This window comes from Lolium rigidum, chromosome 4 (genome assembly GCF_022539505.1).
Source record: "Lolium rigidum isolate FL_2022 chromosome 4, APGP_CSIRO_Lrig_0.1, whole genome shotgun sequence".
Classification (NCBI taxonomy): domain Eukaryota; kingdom Viridiplantae; phylum Streptophyta; class Magnoliopsida; order Poales; family Poaceae; genus Lolium; species Lolium rigidum.
In genome coordinates, this window is record NC_061511.1 from 74,943,080 (window position 1) to 74,964,134 (window position 21,055).

The following is a 21,055-nucleotide window of genomic DNA, read 5'->3' on the forward strand; positions in this document are numbered from 1 at the left end:
GACACATTCAGACATTCAATTGAACCAGTATGTTCAATGGTGGCAAACTTGGCCATCTTTGCCAGTCCTACAGAGTTCAAGCTTTCCCAGTTTTTTGTCATTATAACTCAGCAAGCTTTATCGGTGTCAACAATTGCAGCAACTTAACTTACATCAATAGCTCAAGGATAAAATTCATGACCAAAATGATGTTGCAGCCTTAGGTACATGCACATAGAATTCGCACCCCTACCCAAATTCCATTATGAAACCAGGAAGATTTGGCTTCATGATGATCTAAAACAGTACTACCTCTGTTCGAAAATATAAGTCTTTTGTAAAGTTTGTTTAACTTGGTGTTTCACAGAGTGGATTGAGACATTCAACTAACAGTATGTATCAATGGTGGCAAACTTGGCCATCTTGGCTAGTCCTACAGAGATTCAAGGTTTCCCGGTTTTTTGTCAGTAGCACTCACCAAGCTCTATCGGTGTCAATCACTGCAGCAACTTAACTTTTACGTCAATAGCTCAGGGATAGAATACTTAATCAAATAATCTTGCAGCCTTAGGTACAGGCACACGGAATTCACGAACCTACGCAAATTTCATTATGGAACTGGCTCCCTGATGATCTAGTGAAATATTTCGTAAGCCCACCTAAAAAACTACCAGAATAACCTTGCAACAGATGCGAGGAGCTGTGCGGAGAAGGGCTCACGTACTCACCAGTCTATCTTCCTCATCGAATTCGATAGACAGCTTGGTCAGTGTTGGCAGCAGAGGGTGCTTGCGAGAGAAGCAGGCGTCGCGGACTCGCGGTAGTCCCCCGCCTCCTCGCCGTATATACTGTGCAGCACGTCGAGCGAGAAGAAAGCAAGGAGTCGCTGCCGATCAACTGGCGCGCGCCCTCCAGGCCCATCTGGTTCGGTATCAGCTCCCCGTCGCTCGAGTTGTCGATGATGTAGAGGCACGACCCCACCACGGGCGGGCTGGCGATGCGCATGTGCACCTCACGCGCGCCGGCGCTGCGGAGCAGCCACACGATCTTGCTGGGCGTGGTGTCGGCGGGCCGCACACCAGGTAGTCGTCCACCACCACCACGATCTTGCCGCTGATCAAGCCGTGCACGGGGGGCGGCTTGAGCTTCACGGCGAGGTCGCGGATGGCCTGCGTCGGCTAGAAGAAGATGCGGCCGCTGTAGTTCCACCGGATCAAGCCCTGCTGGAACTCTAGCACCGATGCGCGTACCATGAGGAAGGCCGCCTAGGCTCCGGCAACGCTTCGGGAGGGAGAGGAGGGCGCGATGAAATCCTCCGCGCCATCATCTATCTCGTAAAGGAGAGAATTGCGCCGACCTCCTCCGCGTTGCTAACCGCCTCGAGGAGAAGGCTAGTGGCATCCATGGATACCTCGGTAGGCGCCGCGGTGGCCAATGAGGGAGGGGAGGGCGCCGTCCTTGGGTGGAGGATGGCGGCGGCCGCTGCGGAGGAAGAGAAGAGATAAGACAAAAGATAGGAGAGATGGGGAAAAAATATAATGGTCGTGGTCGGTCTGTATTTTTTTTTATTACGAACCTGATGCAGATTAAGCGGTGAGAAGATCTGAATTGATCGTGGAGGCATGGCACCGCTTTGACCCACACAAAACCCAAGACTTCGGACCCACCAAAAACAGCTACATCCACCCAAGCCACATTAAAGCACATGGCAGAACACAGAGAAGGAACCTTGAAAATTGCAAGACATCATCCAAACTGCACACCGAACAAATATTGGTGAAATCCACCCCAAAGCAGCATACGTGTCAGCACAACATGAGCTCAAAAATAAACCCAAAATTCTTACAAAAAAGATGTTTGTTCCCAAATAGTATAGTAGTTATTTGAACGTGATGCCATGTGCTTAAGTACTGTACTCACTAACTGAAGATCATGTTCAAAACCTTGCCTCCATTTTGAAGGCTTTTGGTGACGTTACCGGACTTTGTACCAATTTCCAAAAGAGCTCCGTTGTAGCTATTCGTTGTGGACATGTGGACTTGGACGATATCCTCCATGGCATACCGGTGGAAAGAGCTTCCTTCCCAATCAAATACCTTGGGCTGCCACTCTCCGTGTTTTGCCTTAAAAGTGCACACCTCCAACCTCTTGCGGATAAAGCGGCCGCCAAAGTTCCCGCTTGGAATGGAAAGTATGTCACCACGGCGGGACGCACCACTCTTGTCAAATCCGTTCTTGCGGCTCAATCGATTTTCCACTTGACTTCCCTTGTGATACCCCCTAGCATTCTCCAATGCATCAAGAAATCTCAAAGGGCTTTCCTTTGGACGGCCACGGATAAAGTTACCGGCGGGCAATGCAAGGTCAACTGGGATGTTGTTTGTAGACCCAAAAGTTTAGGCGGCCTCGGTGTTCTTAACACCATCTTCTTTGCCCGGGCCCTACGTTTGCGTTGGCCTTGGCTTGAATGGAAGGATCCGGATAAGATTTGGGTGGGCTTGGGTAACCCGTGCAATGATGTCGACATGGACCTCTTCTACGCCGCAACCACTATTCGAGTTGGAAATGGGGAGAAGACTCCCTTTTGGGAGGCGCCTTGGCTTCAAGGTGAAAACCCCAAGGATATTGCCCCTCTCATCTTCCTCATTTCCACTAGAAAGAGGTGGAACGTTTCTAGCGCCTTGAATAATAACGCTTGGATCGCCAAAATTGACATGGAGGCGGCTTTCTCCTTGGAGCATGTGCAACAATACTTGGCTCTTTGGAATAGGCTGGCCGGGATTGTTCTTCTGCCGGGCATTTTGGATGAGATCTCTTGGAACCTCACGGAAAATGGCATATATTCCTCCAAGTCCGCCTACAAGGCTCAATTCTTTGGATCCACTTTGGCTCCCATTGGTTCTTCGGTTTGGAAGATTTGGGCACCGCCTAAGATCAAGTTCTTCGCGTGGCTTTTCGTCCAAGATAGGATTTGGACTTCCGATCGGTTGGAGAGGAGGAATTGGAATAATTGCGGAAATTGCCCCCTATGCAATAGGGCCGTCGAGTCGGTTGAGCACCTTTTCGTCCATTGCCGGTTCTCCATTCGGCTTTGGACACTTATCAAGGATTGGCTAGGCCTACACCTCCTTCAACTCGATACTTGGCGTACTCTACCCTTCTCGGATTGGTGGAGCCTTGTCACCAAACGCAAGGGCATGGCTTCCTTTGCGCTACTTGCGTCTTGGGAAATTTGGAATGAGCGGAATGCTAGAGTGTTCAAAAACAAGCATGCCCCCCCCCACGGTGATTTTCGAGAAAGTTAAGAACGAGGCTAGGTTGTGGGCTTTAGCGGGTGCTAAACATGTGAATTTTTTGATACCGCGAGAGTAGTACCCTTGTTGTTTTTTGGTCGGTTCCTTTGCTTTGGTTGTGAACTCTCCTCCTTAATTAATGAATAGGGCAAAGCTTTTTGCCCTCTTTTCAAAAAAAAAAAAAAGATCATGTCACACAGGATAACAGTGCAAGAGTGATATTTGCATATTTGCAGTTTATTTGATAATTTGCAACTCCTCGATGGTAGATAATCTAGTATATATTTTGTCATATGAAACTGAAATTTTGAAACTTTCTCCTGATTTGTAGGAGTAGAAGATGTAGCTGCCGGTGGCACGTCGTTGAGACTGACAGAAGGCGATGGCCGGGACACTGGTGTCCACCGCAACCCCATCAGTGCGAGCATTAGATGTTGTTCTCAACTAGAAAAAATCTTAATGATGTAAATTATCATATCAGTGTTAGCATGAGCGTTGTTATGAACTTGTGATGAGCATGTTCTTGTCCAGTCATTGGAAGAATGATGGTGGAGTATTTTTATTTTGAATTGTACTTAGATTTATCACTGTTCAAGATTTTAGTGCAAGTCTGCTAGTACTTAGCCCGGCAAGCTAGCTGTGCAAGTATAGCCATTTCGTAGCAGTCAACTTGGCAAACTAGAGTCCTTCTACACATCTATTACACAGATCAGAGTCATCTTTTAGCTCCGGCAGATCAGAGTCATCTAAGACTGGCGATCCATCTAGACATCATTTACAAATAATCCAACAATCTAAATTAAGAAAACTATAACGAGCCATTGCAGTTGTTAGTGAAACAGTGTACTAGTCTTTTGGACATCAAATTCAGGACCTAAACCTGAGCATCAAAATCAGGACCTAAACAAGCTTGGACAACACCAGCGAGTACTGCATTATAGCCAACTCAGCAAAGAAGAACACCATGTTCTCCATCTGCATAGTCAACAAGAGAAACTTCTTCAGTACACAAACTCACTTTATGATGTATTCAATCTTATAGTGCGAGTACATCTGAATTTGATCCTTCTTCGAATCAGATGAAGACATTGCCTTCGTACGGTACACAAGGAAGACATATGGTGTAGGAACGGTCAGGTTCCACTGAAGCTTGTTCCAAATCGCCTTCTCCATCCTCAGTATCTGCTCCCTAGTGTAGGCATTGTCTGATATAAAGATCAAATCGTTGACCTGCAGTTGGCTCTCTTGTTCATTTGCTGAAAAGTGCACACCCGCCGTGGATTCTAGCTATTCGTCCCAAGGGCCGAGAACGCGGCAGGCTCGACAAGTTCGGTTATGTCTCGCAGGACATCTGATGCACTTGAGGAGCTCCAGAGAGTGCTGTCCGGGAGTGTTCAGTTCAGGCGTTTGTGTATATAAATGACGAATTGGTGCTAGACACTGAAATCGACTCTTTTTTTTTCCTTCTGAAGATTCATTAAAACTAGACTCTGAATTTTGAAGATCACATGGAATGTCATTTACATTATGTACCTAGAAATAAAAATGGTTTTTATCTGATGCAATTGCTGTCTGAAACTCTGAAGGTGGCGGTGGTGCTTACAGGTATGAGGACCTTGATATATTCAGATGTCAATCTTTAGTTGTGCAATTGGTGTAATATTATAACCTGCTTTTTGCAAAAAATCAGAATGATGTTTTATGATTAGATATGGATCATAGACTGTGAACACGTTTCAAGCCACTTTCCTTTGTGGGCTACTGGGTACAAAGTGTCAGGGCTGAGAGGGTGTAGAGAAAGGAGCAGCTTTAACCAGTGACACATTTTCCTTTTCCAAATCTGACTTGTGTATGCTAATCATGAGTACTTACACAATTTCAGACAAATGCTATGAGTATGTCTCAACCGTTGCAAGAGAACTAAACACCATTTACTTTACAAGTCAGTTAGATCACCACTATAGTGTAAATCGAGCATAATCTCATTAGTAACTAACCATACAGTAGAGTCAGCAATTTCTTTTGTCTAGCCAACGGCTGAGTTTCAGAGTGCAATTGAACTATTTTAAAAGTAGCATAAAGAGTATTTTGAATCAAACACGCCAGATTTCTCAATCAAACAAAATAACGAACTTAAGTAAACACTTGTAGTACCAAACTCTAGTTCGAAACATTATAAACTAACTAAAGTAAACACCGGAGAAAAGGATCATAGCAAATTCCGATCATGCCTCGCCATAAAGACCAGGATAGTTCTGGATGAAGAGGATATTGTTTGGTGGCTCTTGTGGAGGCCTGGCACCCTGCTTGGCACACAAGTAGATGAAAAAATTACTACTTCAAAAAGAAACTCAAAGTTGTATAGTAGTTGACCATATAAAATCTCCTAAAGTCTAACAAGTGGTAATGTGTAAACAGTAAGTAAACTAACTAGTACTTGATTTTGTTAACATATATCATAATTCATAAGTGAAGGTGATGTTGCACCTTGAGAAAATAGGTTAAGTGAAGGCGATTTTGTTTACATAGATCTGTATTAACACATTCACCTAAGAACAATATTTTAATGAACTAGAGGAAGCGCCAAGTAATTCAGCCTAATCTAAGCCAATAATGATGTATGGTGCCTCTTTTTCATGTTTGTCAGACAACAGAACGGGCACCACTCTCGGCCAGGGAGCTGCCCGACGCGCCCCGTCCTCATTGGGATGTAGGGACAGCAGGGTAAGTACCAGTCGCCGTGGTGAAGAGGCATCTAGACCTGCAGCCCAAGCCAAGGGTACTACTGCAGGATGAGGCATGTGTTTACATAGGTCAGGGTTAACAGATTCAGCTTCACTTCTTGCATATCAACTATGTGTGAGTTAAAAAATTAAATAAATACCTCTTAGTTGCATGCATCTCAATTCTGCACACTACTAATAGCTCCTTGATTGGCTGTTCTGTTGATTTTCTCGGCACCTTGATTGGTCATTGTTCATTTTCTCGGCACCTTGATTGGCTGTTCTGTTGATTTTTGGTTGCCAATTGTGAAAATGAGCTTAAAATGTACGGACTTGTTTTTACAAGCTAGGTTCAGACATCAGCTAATTGGAACATCAGAATTTAGAAGACAGAGAACATAGAAATTTGTAGAAAACATATTAATGCAACTGGTGGAAAAGCAATGACCTGTTTCCCTCTAGAGCCTAAAGGATATCTTTCATGCCGGTCATGCCAAGTATCTATATTAGTCCACCATACTAAGACAAAGTCCATTTTCTTTTCTCTAATTAATTCGTTTGAGGCTTTTGTTGATTGCGGAGATTTACTTCTAAGCTTATTTGCGCCATGATGACTTAAGACTGGACCCAATGCAATTGCAAAAGTAACATGACATGCAAGCAGATTTCACTAGATAGTGGACAAGTTCAGTTAGAGAGAAGCTTAATCAGTTATTATATAAATTTGGCTGGAGGTTCAGCCTTAGCCTTTGTCTTTGCATTCATTCATGTCATCCAGAGACTTAATTCTTTTGATGCAGGGTGGATCCTCCCTTCAACAATCTTTGTGTTTCATCAATAGAAATTGGCTCTTTTCTAATGGTCATGTATTATATGCAATTGTAAACTTTTATGCATCAAGATAATTGTTCTTCCACCAGTAATGACACAATGGTGTAGTAAAAAGGTACCAATATTCTATAATGCAGTTTCACTACTCATTTCAGAAAGTGGTATAGCAGTTTCACTACTCACTATAATAGCACAAACCTTAAGGAGCCTGTTGATGTCTTCTTCAGAGAGCTGGCACTCGCTCAGTAACCCACTGCTGGCCACCAGGCTGCCGCTGAGAGCCCAGGCACACCTTCCTGGCACCCTGCGTGAGCGTCAGCCACCTGGGCGTAGCGGGCATCTCGCCACTGAACCCTAGGCAAGGACAATTGCACGCCAAACCCGTCCTGTCGTATGCAACTGCAACGGCAGTGCAACGAAGTCCTGTCCAGCTCGCCGTCGACCACGAACACCTGGAAGGACCTACGCCGGAGAAGCTCACGCGCCGCCGATGTCTTGGACCACCGAATAACGCGCAGGCGACGCCTTCCATTTCGCCTACCAGCATCGCCGCCCTCCAATATCGTGCGTCACCGCCGAGCCGTCACGGGCGTCGCGAGGAAATGAAAGCCAGGCACCTCTCCTGTACCACCCTGAAGACCTCGGCATTCTTCGCGAGCGAAGAGGACGGCGCCGTCGATCTTCGATCGCCGGTGAGTCAAGGGCGCCGCGGCCAGGACAGGCTGCTGTTTGGGTAGAGGGCGGCGGAGGGAATGTAGGTGGAGATCTCGGCGTAGACGCCAGTGGTAGGAAGCGAGGCGGCGGTGTCGCCGGAGTTCTGGAGCGGCGGCGGCACCCACCCAGCGAGTTCCCGGTAGAGCTAGGGTTATTATGCCCGTCCTCCCAGTTTCCCCACCAACTAAAGTTTTTTCACATGGGCCTGGCCTGTGGCCGTGTTCGTCTAGCAGGCCGTGGCCTGGCTAGGCCTTTTCTCTGTTTGCTGCAAAATTTTGCCCAGGTATGATACATACCTCCCACGTTTTAGAGAGGAGTATGAATCTTTCTGGGCCTTTGGATAGACGAAAATGAAGGGCTGTTATTTATTTGGGGTACCACAAAAGAACCCTCTCTCTTCCAGAGCTGCATCATCTTCCTCAATCACAAAATCATCGAAATCCTCTTCATCAAGTGCAAGCTGATCAAACATGGAGCCCCTCCTCCTACCTAGAGTCCTCACTCACCGCATCTGTGTCATGGTCCACATAGCGTGGATCCTGATCATCCATCCTTCTCTCCTCCTCGTTGCTGATCTTGCTAGAACCGGCACTCGTTGTTGATCTAGCATCCAACATGATCATGTCCAACAAAAAACTCAAAATGCCCTAACCTCCGCGACGAGAAACTTGGGGTTCACCACCTCGGGGGGGGGGGGGGCAAACTTTAACCCATGATAATAACAACGTCCAATAAAAAGAGGAAAACCACAACATTTTCAATGTTGTTGTCGAGTGAAAGTTAGAATGTAGATTAATTTTGGAGCTAGAATGTAGATTTTAGAACGTAGTGAGTACAATATAATCAAGATTTTGTTGCTTGTTTTTGTCAAATGTCGTCTTAAAATATGTGTGTGCTTTATTCATTAAAATGGAGGTAGTAGTTGAAAACTTGAAACTAAAATTAATGGAGGTGGTCTGCCGAATGCCAAATTGCCAATGCATTGAGGTACCAAAGAAGCGAGGTTTACAACTCGTTTGAAAACACCCCCGAGACATGAGTTGGGTGTGGGTGTGTTTTTCGCCGGTTTCCCTTAATTAACCGTGTGTTGTATGGTTTTTAGGTCCGATTTTCCTTATTAACTGGACCATTTTCCCTCTTAATGCGTTGCGGGAGCTCCCCGCCCTCTTGACGAGGTTCCGTCAAAAAAAGACATGAGTGGTCTACCGTGGCTCACACCCAACAAAGATTCACGATAGCTACACACGATGTATGCCATTTGGCATTTGTGTAGTCTGCTACATCTTTATTTCGTCCCAATGCATGCAAGTGATGTGCGGCGGCTACGGCTCATAGGCATATGCGCGAAATGAGAACTCCACGCCTTTTCCTGACTTTGCACTGTGCGGCCGCTGCCCAACATCCGTGATGTGACGTAACCCCACATAAAGCCATGTAGAATGTTGCTAGCAGTCGCTCCACATGGCCAACAAATCTGAAAATATATTCAGGTTCCAGCAGCACGGAGCGTCCTATTCTATCCCAAACTAAATTCAGTAACCTCATCTAGATCAACTAGTTAAGGAGCCACACTAGATTACAAAACTATAAGATACACTTATCATCTCACATACTCCGTAGACGTACGTCTACGGAGTATGTGAGATGATAAGTGTATCTTATAGTTTTGTAATCTAGTGTGGCTCCTTAACTAGTTGATCTAGATGAGGTTACTGAATTTAGTTTGGGATAGAATAGGACGCTCCATGCTGCTGGAACCTGAATATATTTTCAGATTTGTTGGCCATGTGGAGCGACTGCTAGCAACATTCTACATGGCTTTATGTGGGGTTACGTCACATCACGGATGTTGGGCAACGGCCGCACGTCAAAGTCGAGAAAAGCGTGGAGTTCTCATTTCGCGCATATGCCTATGAGCCGTAGCCGCCGCAAATTTTGGAGCTAGAATGTAGACTATTTTAGAATGGATGGAGCACAATATAATCAAGATTTTGTTACTTTTTTTTATCAAAGGTCGTCATAAAATATGTGTGCGTTTTATTCATTAAAACAGAGGTAGTAGTTGAAAACTTGAAATAAAATTAAATGAATGGAGGTGTTCTGCCGAATGCCAAATTGCCAATGCATTGAGGTACCAGAAAAGCGAGGTTTACAACTCTTTTGAAAACACCCCCGAGACATGACTGGTCTACCCGTGGCTCACACACAACAGATATTCACGATAGCTACACAACTGCTGGAATGTATGCCATTTGGCATTTGTGTCTGCTACATGTTTATTTCGTCAGAATGCATCCCTGTGATGTGAGGATCAGTTGAAGTCGTCGTGGGTGGGCATCCAGTATCTATTTGTGAGCCACACGGAGTCGGCAACGACCTTGGCGCCGTCGTGGTTACGGTGCCACTCGTAGTAGGCGTGCGTCCGGTTCTTGATCTCCAGAGTCGCGTGCCCGAAGCTCGCTTCCCTGAACGCCGAGTACCTCGGCTGCGGCTTCGTGAAGCTGCATTGTAACATCCTGATCAGTAACAAAACAGATCGAGCACCCTATATATTTACTCAGAGTTTGATCAGCTCTAGAACGATTGATTGAACGTACTTGTTGGCGATGCCTTCGATGTTGCCTCCGTCACCGATGTTGATGTACATGGGCGCGTCCAGGTTACGCACCGGCGTGGCCTTGCCGTTGATGATGTCGTAGGCGACGTTGGAGAAGCGGCGGCTGCGCTCGTAGGAGTGGACGTGGCCGGCGAGGACGAGGTCGACCTTGGCGTCGACGAGCCACCGCTCGAACTGCACCCGCATGCTCTCCCCCTCCATGTAGTGGTACCCGTTGCTGTTGTACCAGGGCGAGTGCATGAGCACGACGAGCCATGGCGTGACCTTCCTGTCCACGCGGCGCAGCTCCGCGTCCAGCCACGTCCACTGCGGCGTGTACTGGCCGTAGGCGGAGTAGGAGGAGAGGACGACGACGTGCGCCGAGGCGATCTTGACGGAGTACCAGAGGGGCTCCGTGCTGCCGGAGGCGCGGAACGGGGTCGGGTAGCGGTGGGTGAAGGGCTTGAAGGGCGTCGCCTCGCCGATCTCCGGCGCGTAGTCCAGCTCGTGGTTGCCGGCGGTCCACAGCCACGGCTGGTAGGCCACGCTGCGCTCCACAAAGCGCGCCCAGCTGTCCCACCGGTTGTTGTCATGGAGCGGGTAGGCGTCGGCGTAGGAGAGGTCGCCCACGAAGAGCACCGCCGAGCCGCCGTTGGCCTCGTGGTGCGACAGCGTGCTGTTCGAGTCGAACGTCTGCCCAAGATCACCTGTTTGTCCCACACAACACAACAAAAAAACCGGAGCTCGGATAGTTACATTACTTCTCAAAAAAGAGCCTGGTTCCCACAAAACAATTTTTAAAATATTGACAAAGTTTTGATTTTTTGCCTGTTTATCTTGACATTCTCAGTGGTAATGTGAAGTTTAGCCAAAAAACGATATTTTTTATGGCTTATGTAAAAGGATTAGAAAACGTGTCTTGAGAAAAGTCTTAATTTAGGAACAAATCTTTATTTTTTACAAAGACTGCCAAAAAGGTTACTTTTTTAGATCAAAAGGTTACATTCTTGAAACAACTTTGTGAGCACGTACAGTAAGGTGTGGAGCCACAAGTGGGACACTTTTTAAAAATATTTTAAGATTTTTAAATATTATGTTTAAAATGCATCTTAAATAAAGTGAGCATACATACACCGAGAGTAAAAATGTCACGTCAGTTTATTTATTTATTTTTGGCATGTGATAGAATATCCAGGCTGATTGTTCCTCAAAAATTAATGTCCAGCTAACTCGACAGCTATGAATCAAATTGTTCTCTAAATTGAATTCTCTCTTTTCTTGGTTGTTTGTTTGTCCCACGCAACACAAACAAAAAACCGGAGCTTGGTTAATTACGTTACTCCTCAGAAAAGAGCCTAGTTAACGGAAATTCCATTTTAATCATATATGCTATTTTTTATCCACAAAACAATATTTAAAATGTTGACAAAATTTAGAATTTTTGGTTGCCCGTTCATCTTGACTTTCTAAGTTCTAATGTGAAGTTTAGCTAACATCTGGAAAAAAAAAAGTTTAGCCAAGAAAAAGATATTTTTTTGTGGCTTACATACAAGGATAAAAAAAAGTGTCTCGTGAAAAGTCTTATTTTAGCACCAATTCTTTCTTTTTTACAAAGGCTGCAAAAAATTTGATTTTTATTGAAACGAATTTGTGAGCACGGAGGGTACGGTGTAATGTACGTCGAACACTTTGTAAAATATTTTAAGATTTTCAAACACTCTTTTCAGTTCAAAATAATTGCCAAAAGTGGATGTATCTAGATATTTTTCAGTGTATAGATACATCTATTTTTGGGCAATTATTTTAAACCAGGGGAAGTATTATGTTTAAAATGCATTTTTTTTATAAAAGGAGCATATACACCGAGAGTAAAAATACCAAGTCAATTAATTAATTTATTTTTGGCATGTAATAAAATATCCAGGTTGATTGTTCCTCAAAAATAAATGTCCAGCTAACTCGACAGCTATCAATCAGATTCTTCTCTGAATTGAATTATTTCTTTCCTTATTCATTTTAGACAGCTATAGCACTGGTTACAAGGAGTAAACAGGAGCAACTTGTACCCTGCGGTGGTCAACATGGGAATCCTGTCCTGATAGATACTCATGGGCAAGGAAGTGGACGTGTCAGCAACTTTCACGACGACGCCGGCTGAACTAGGCATGGGCAAATATTGGTGGACATACATTGGATGCTAGCTACGACAACAGTGGCGATGCTGCCTTGTTGGTCTTTCCCATCCTATCCTAGATCGTAGCTAGATCGTACCGACACTTTGTTTCTACTTTGTTGTAGTATACTGTAGTTCTAACTGACTCAGGTAATTGTTTACAAAGTTGTTCTGATTATTGATTCAGTCTGAAGATAAAAGATACAGCACTGAAGAGTGAACGGAGTGAGGAAGATAGCGTACCGATGAGTCCGAACTTGAAGGGCACATCAGGGCCTGGCTTGGGCGGCGTGGTGAAGGAGAAGGTCCTCACCGTGTGGCCGAACCCCATCGCATACCAGTACTTCACGCCGTGCTGCATGTGTCCAAATCCACAAGCTCACACAAATCAGTGGAAGTTTACAGACCCGTTTCTTGTCTGTTGCTCGTAATACCAGTTAATTACCTTGAGGCCGGTGAGCGTGCAGTGGTGGATGAATCCGGAGGTGTAGTTGTAGTAGTCGTAGCGCGTCTGCGTGCCCTGCGCCGACATCTCCATCTTCTTCGGCGAGCGGCCGTAGGCGACGGTGTTGCTGCCCGGCTCGCTCGCCGTCACCCACGACACCGTCATCGCCGTGCCCGTCTGGTCCCCCAGCGTGATGTGCACCTGCACGCGGAAACAGATGAGGAACTTGGCGGCTGCAGCCTACTGAATGAAGATGAAGACGGCAGAGAGAGAGAGAGAGAGAGAGACGACGGGGAGGGGACCTGCTGGGGAGCATTGTAGCCGTGCGGCAAGCGGAAGACGTCGGCGTCGAGCGGCATGTCCGCCGTCGCCTCCGGCTTCCGCCGGTACCCGCTCGTTACCCCCGCGGTCGCGCCGGCCGCCGTGGCTAGGAGGAGGATCGCGGCGAGCGGGAGGAGGAACAGAAGCCGGCGAGCACCACCCATGCCGGCCGTCACGCGCGCTTGCGACCACTCTCCTCTGCTTTTGTCTCTCACGACACAGGTCAAGAGGCAGAGATCTGAAAATGGAGTCGAGTGAAAGGAGTCTGGCCTGGGTCTCTGGGTTATTTATGGACAGTAGGGATCTTCCTCGTCACACTCTCTAAACCAGGAAAAATCACAGGCCGATGAATGTAATCCGCGCACGGGAAGTTGACTCCGGGCCTGGGTTTTTGTTTGAGCGTGCATGTGTGCGTTGGGAAAAGGAATATCGCGTCTCGTGCCACCGTCGCTCCTCACTGGGCCGCGTCGCCGTCGGGTGTTCTGACCGCCGTCGCCTCCCTTGTGCATTAATTCGTACGTGTGGACGACCCGGAGGCGATGAGCGACCCGATTGGAATGAAGCGGCCGATCGCGACGACAAGAGATTCCCATGATCGAGCCGGTTGAAGATGGATAGGTTCCGCTTCAGCTTGAGTCAGTGTCATCTTTACTATGCAAGCATCCTTTGATATACGCATAACAGGCGCATGCAATGCACTTCATAAAGAAAAATTGCAAGCATTGTTGATGTTGTTGAGGAACAGCGATATCTACTACTCATTTACAAATCAATTAGTTCAGTTTTTTATTTTAATATAAGCAAATATATACATTAAAACATGTGTAGATACATACATATCTAAATCAAATTTACCACACCTATGTCAACCAATTTGAAACGGAGGTGCAAGTACTGGACAAGACCAAGTACAGAAAGATGAGATTCTCAAGCTGTGGCGACTAGCAAAAGACTTGGCTTTGTCATCTTTCGATCTACTAGTAGTACTACTAGCTAGAGTTCGGCGGAGTGTGATTTGAGACCGGCCATGCATGTATCATGCTTGCACTAAATACTGGACGGCCACCGGCAGCATCTTCTAGTACTGGCTAGCTAGCCTGCTTCTTGACACTCAGCTTACTTTCTTTTTTTCGAGAGTCTGTTAAAGGCGTATCATATTTGTATGGAATACAGAAAACACTACTGGCTAGTCTGAAAACAGCCAACACTGACACAACAACACAACAAGAAAAACTTGTCCTAGGCTAGGCAACAGAGCCGTGTCTCAACCAACGCCGGACAAATCCAAAGAACACAACACCAAGAGGGACTCTCCTTGTCGACGCACCATTTAAAGAAGATAGACGGCGGGACTTGGTCGGTCCCAAGAAAGCATCGTCGTGGACTCGCCGGCTATGGCGTGCATAGCACCCCTAAAACAGCCCTGGACAACGGCGATCGCTAGAGGAGCGCAACATGGGACCTCCAAGCCGTGTCTCTAAGCGTGATACTTCCAACAGAGAAGTGACGTTGAAGGCGCCACTATCACACCGATCCAACTTTAAATCTAGGCTTTCACCCGGAGACTACTACCAATACCAAGTGAGAGCGAGGAAGATGTCGACGCACCAGCAGGTGTCGTCACCGCGGTCCAACAAAACTACTTCTTGTCTTTTACAACCCAATGTATCTCTTTTTCTACTCTTGTGTTTCATATTAGTTATCGTTGATCTATGTACCTAAACATGTTACACTAGTAGGAAAAGGCTCATTAGTGGCGCACCAAAAATAGATTCTGTGGCGCATGGATGGTGCGCCACAGAAACTTCGCCACAAAAATAAGGTTTCTGTAGCGCACCTTCTTATGCGCCACAGAATTAAGGTTTCTGTGGCGCACCAGTATTTCTGTGCGCCACAGAAAAAGATGCGCCACAGAAGTTCGTTTCAGTGCGCCACAGAAATTACTCGTATTATACAAGATTTTGAGCTCTCTGTCATACACATACAGGTTATACGCAACAATATACATATAATATACAGATTATATACAGTTGCAGATATAATATAAATAGCATGTACATTGCACAGATATAACATAGACATCATCATCACATTACTTAGAGCCCGATCGAGATACATATATAGTGGCAAGTGTCAAATGTTTTGCATACAACTCTTAATTCATACAAAATTCACAATTTCGAGATACAAAGTAGTCTTCATCCGGTTCCTCCTTTGCTCCCTCATCTCTACCCACCGGGCTCGCTTGCATCATGGTCTTCATCCAGTTCCTACTATGATGAAAATGGAAGAAAGTGAGACCAACAAGTCCGATGCACAAGAGAAATGGAATAAATGCCTCATACATTGTTGGTCAACACAAATATTAACATTCAGGGATGGCGTAAGTGAGACCAAGTCCGATGCACAAGAGATTGATATTTGTGCTATCTTACCAGGCTCACTTACGCCACCCCCGAGTGTACGGTAACCAAACATTTTAATCATCGGCATTTTGAAAATCTCAAAGCAAATGGAATGGCAAAATGGAATAAGTGCCTCATACATTGTTGGTCAACACAAATACTATGGTCAGAAACCATAGTTGCAGTATACACCGCAAGTATACTTTGCGGAAGGGCCCCCTTTCCCGGCCGCCGTTCCGTGAACGGGTGCTTGACGACACAACAACGCCGATCCGCCTCTCCGGCGCAGAACCACGGCGGTCCCTCGCCGTCCAGGTGAACGAGTCCTTGATGCAAAGACCGTGCCGGCCTGCCCAGCATTATGCCGGGCCGTGTTGCCGCGCTTCGGATCGTGTGTCCCGCGCCACGCATCGTTCGCCTTCTGCTCGGTGAACCAATAGACTCGATCGTTGGAATAAGGAAACCGATGACGGCCGGTCGCAAGATTAAATTGCGATCGGCCGTCATCGGCTTCCTTATTCCAACGATTAGTCTATTCGTTCACCGGCAAAAAGGCGAAGAGTGCAGGCGCGTGAGACACGGCCCGAAGCGCGGCAACAGGGGTCGGCATGATGCTAGGGAGGCTGGCACCGTCTTTGCATTAAGGACTCGTTCACGTACTCGGACGGCGAGAGAAGAAAAGTGGTGATGCGCCGAGAGGCAGGTCGGCGTTGTTGTCTCGTCAAAGACTCGTTCACGGAACGGCGGCCGGGGAAAGGGGGCCCGTCTACAAAGTATATTGCGGCGTATAGGTGACCAAACATTCTAATCATCGGCACTAAAATGGAAGAAAGAGCCAAGTGGTATCTCAACTAGATATCATATGCCTCATACTTTGTTGGTCGAAAGAAATATTAACATTCCGGGATGGGGCCGGTGAGGCCGGTAGGATGCACAAGAGATTGATATTTGTGCCATCGCACCAGGCTCACCGGCCCCACCCCGCAGTGTACAAGTGACCAAACAATTTAATCATCGGCACTAAAATGGAAGAAAGGCCAATGCAATTAACAAGTAGCTAGTATGAACTAAATGGAATGCCTCATACTTTGTTGGTCGAAACAAATATTAACATCCAGGGATGGAGTAAGCGAGGCCGGTAGGATGCACAAAATATTGATACTTGTGCCATCACACCAGGCTCACTTGCTCCACCCCCGAGTGTACGAGTGATCGACCAACCATCTAATCATCGGCAAGTACAAAAACACCAACAAACCAAAGCAACCATGGTGACATAAGTCAAGATGCTCAAACACACATAGCATGCATGGAGCAGATGCTCCAAAGGGATTATTCATCACTTGGTATATAGACCAAGTGATGTCGGCAAAAGAGAGGCCAATCAAGAACCAAGAAATCCAGTAAGTGATAGATATGCCTAAACAAGCAACAACACATAGCATATCCCAGCTAACCGGATGAGACAAGTCTTGGTAGCCAACTCGAATCACCTAGCACCACCTAGCCTTTTAAAACCATCGAAACAGTCCTTTTTCTTCAAAGGATACCACAGATGGCATTCATTTACATGATCCCCTACCGTGGATATCTCTATTTTCATCAAAGCCAACAAGAAATAGAAATTTATCATTACTCAGCTTGAGTTCAAAACAAAGTTGGGGTACCATAAGGGATTATTCATCACTTGGTAGTAACCAAGTGATGCCGGCAAGAGAGAGGCCAAGCCTCGAGCTAGTCAATCCGATAGAGATGGATATGCATAAGTAAGCAAGAACACATAGCCTATCCAAGTTAACCAGATAAAACCAACCTTGACAGCCAACTTAATAACCTAGCATCACCTAGTCTTTTAAACCATCAGAAACTTCCCATTTTCTTCAAAGGATACCACAGTGGCATTCATTTACATGATTCACTAATGTGAATATCTCTAGTTTAGTATACCATCATAAGCATTCCATTTAAATCACACATTTTAGTATCTGTTCTTATCCAAGTTTTTGCCTCAGCCTTTGCATCATTGGCTGAGCCAAGACATCAAGCATCCGGCCAGGGAGCATTCTTTCTTTTTAGAGAACTATATGAACTATATGCACATGATCCAAGTAAGCATCCCCACTAATCGAGCATTATAAGCATAGTAGCATACCATAAGCTCACAAGAATCCATCAAGTAAATCATCAGGGTCCAGAAAACTTGGGGTCCAGAAAACTAATCCCAACAGAGAATTACTTGGGGTCCAGAAAACTAAACCTAGGCCAACCAAGAGCAACTATAAATATGTATGTATACAAGCCCACCAGTAGCATAGTAGCATACCATAAGCTCACAAGAATCCATCAAGTAAATATGTATGTATACAAGCACTACAAGAAAAGTTCGGATAGACAACGTCTCAAAATCGTCCGCTAAGGGGTATTTTTCGTCGCCTATGGGCCTAACCCGACGATATGGGTTCTGTTGTCGAAACTGCGTCAAGCAAAGTCCTACGACGATTTTTTCGGTCCGTCGCGCTTGGGCGCCCTTCCGCCACGGAAAATCGGACCGTTGCCCAAGTGTTTCCGGGAGCCCGTTGACTGCTGACGTCATGCAACCTGACACGTGGCAGACGCCGTTAACTGGCACTTAACGGCGTTAACCGGCTGAAACCCCGTGGTAGATGGTAGGCCCACACGAGGCCTGCCACGTCTTAAGCGGGCCGGCCCACTAAGTTTGCGGGCCGGGCCAGCTGACTTATTTTGACCGGTCAACTATATAGCTGGGCTGGTCCATTAGTTACGTGGGCCGGCCTAACCTCTAAGGTTGACCGGTCAAAACTTTAATGGGCCGACCCACTAAGCATGTGGGCCGGCCGAATGCACTCGATTGACCGGTCAACATGCAAAAGGGCCGGCCCACAAGACATGTGGGACCCACTTTCTCGGTATCGGGCCGGCCCATTTAAAAGTGGGGTCCACATTAAAGCAACCGGGCCGGCCCAAGAAGTTACCGGGCCGCCCAATTAGCATGTGGGTCCCACGTTCTCGCTATCGGGCCGGCCCATTTAGTACGTGGGGTCCACATTTGATCAAATGGTCTGGCCCAACAAGCCGATGGGCCGGGCCAAAAGCACCGGTGGGTCCCACTTTCCTGTTAAAGGGCAAGCCCGTTTAGTATGTGGGGTCCACCATATAGCAAGTGGGCCGGCCCAACAAGATAGTGGGCCGGGCCAAAAACACAGGTGGGTCCCACTTTCCAGTTAAAGGGCCGGCCCATTTAGTATGTGGGGTCCACCATATAGCAAGTGGGCCGGCCCAACAAGATAGTGGGTCGGGCCAAAACACTGGTGGGTCCCACTTTCCTATTAACGGGCCGGCCCATTTAGTATGTGGGGTCCACCGTACAGCAAGTGGGCCGGCCCAACACGCTAGTGGGCCGGGCCAAAACACAAGTGGGTCCCACTTTCTCGTCAAAGGGCCGGCCCATTTAGTATGTGGGGTCCACCATATAGCAAGTGGCCGGCCCAACACGCTAGTGGGCCGGCCAAAACACAGTGGGTCCCACTTTCGTCTTAAAGGGCCGGCCCGTTTAGTATGTGGGGACCACCACAAAAGCAATTGGGCCGGCCCAACTAGTTAGTGGGCCGGCCCAGTAGTGGGTGGGGTCCACCTTAAAGCAAGTGGGCCGGCCCAATAAAAGTGTGGGGTCCACAGTAAATCAAGTGGGCTGGCCCAATAAGTAAGTGGGCCAGCCCGTTTAGTTGTTGTTTATATGCCGGCGTAAAAGGCGCTTTAGGATTTTGCGGTTCGCTTAATTGGGCCGTTTAAGGGATGGGAATTCGTGATTTAGATATCGAGAATATTTACGCAAGCATTGATTTACGTCGGATAGCCTCACTTACCACAAGCACCAAAGAAAAAATGCGCGAAAGAACTATAAAAACTAACTAAATATTACATCAGCTCGCAAGGCATTGAAAAAATATTACGGAACCCGGAGAAATTGAATGGTAATTAAACCTAGCAATACAATGAAGGGATCCGGCAATCTTTTAAGTTGTCCATGCAAGCACCTATATCCGAAACAAAGACATTACAAGTTAAGACAAGCAACAATGGAAAGGCAAAGACACTACAATATTGTTTGCCAAAGAATTTGGAACTCATCATTTCGTCGATATAAAAAGATCATTGTAATGCGCACAATAAGCAAACAAAGAGTGCATGCCGCATACCAACGACCAATATAACGAGCATGTTAGAATGAAACAGCGAGACTTACTATCGTCGAGTCCCATGCAAACCAACATGTTCAGGCGAGTACAAAATTGGCATGAACAACATAGTAGCGAGGCTATAAATTTTGTAACAACGACTGAGCAAGATGAAGTTATGATGGCTACATCTACAGAGCAGGGAATGTAAAGCAAAAATAGAAGTTACGATAGCAAAAGCTAAAGAGGAGGGAATGTGAACCAACATGTGCCAAGTGCAATTACTTCATTTTGGCCGTGAACTAAATAATACTCCTGAACTTATAGTGAAGGGGATGCAAATCAAGATGTTTCGGGATATAAACTTGTAATGAGCAACACATAGAGGATAGTTAATGCTGGAGCTTAGGATGGACCGGATACGGAATATAGTGGGATCACTCGTGAACTTGTATAAGAGGGAATGCAAACCAATATGTTCAGCTTTCCATATGTGAGCGTCATGCCAAGTCGGAGAAACAAGTCAATAATGCAGACTTTTGAAGAACAAGATGGCACGCAAAATTATTATCTAGTAGTATGACAAGTTTATTTGTACTACGGGCTAGATAGCAGAGTGATAGCATGCCAAACTAAGTCCTTACTTTGTTAGCTTACAATGAACTAGATACAAAACAATGGCATCACCTGTAGTACAGGGAATGCAAGCCAACATGTTCATGGAGTAAAAAATTGGCACAAACAACATAGTAGCAGGCCATAATTTTTGTAACAACGACTCAGCAAGATAAAGTTATGATGGCTAGATCTACAGAGCAGGGAATGTAAACCAAATATAGAAGTTACGATGCCAAAAGCTATAGAGCAGGGAATGCGAACCAACATGTGCAATTACTTAAAATTGGCCATGAACTAAATAATAGCAGGATGTTACTATAATACCTATAATTTTTGTAACAACGATCGAGCAAGATAGAAGTTATGATGGCTACATCTACAGAGGAGGGAATGCAAACCAAAATGTTCAATCGCTTAAAGTTAGCAATGAAGTAGAAAATAGCAACGTGTTACGGTCATAGCTAGGAATGAACTAAAAGAGCTTCAGACAAACAAGCATCTGAACCCGAACATGGCGCTAAAACAAGGGACTTACATTAGGAGAAGCACTCGTGGGAGTCACGACAGATCTTCCTGGGGTTGATAGATCCGGTGATGAAGTACGCTACATGTGCTACTTGGGGTTGGAGAGACGGCCATTACACTTCATGGTTACTCATCTCATCTGCAAAAAAGTAACGGCGCGTCGTTAGCACAAACAGGTTCCCCCAAGATTAAACAAGAACTTGCAGGCAAGTGATACGTCCAAAACGTATCTACTT

General features: G+C 46.1%; 1 protein-coding gene across 1 annotated transcript; it reads right to left on the bottom strand.

The window, feature by feature from the left end:
* Positions 1 to 9,755: 9,755 nt before the first annotated feature.
* Positions 9,756 to 13,239, bottom strand: LOC124647250 (purple acid phosphatase 2-like). The gene is made up of 5 exons (XM_047187216.1): positions 13,057 to 13,239; positions 12,755 to 12,955; positions 12,553 to 12,664; positions 10,138 to 10,843; positions 9,756 to 10,041 (listed from the first exon to the last, which is right to left on the bottom strand). Exons 1-5 carry the CDS (start codon positions 13,237 to 13,239, stop codon positions 9,852 to 9,854), a joined length of 1,392 nt encoding a protein of 463 aa, XP_047043172.1. The 3' UTR covers positions 9,756 to 9,851.
* Between the last annotated feature and the right edge of the window lie 7,816 nt (positions 13,240 to 21,055).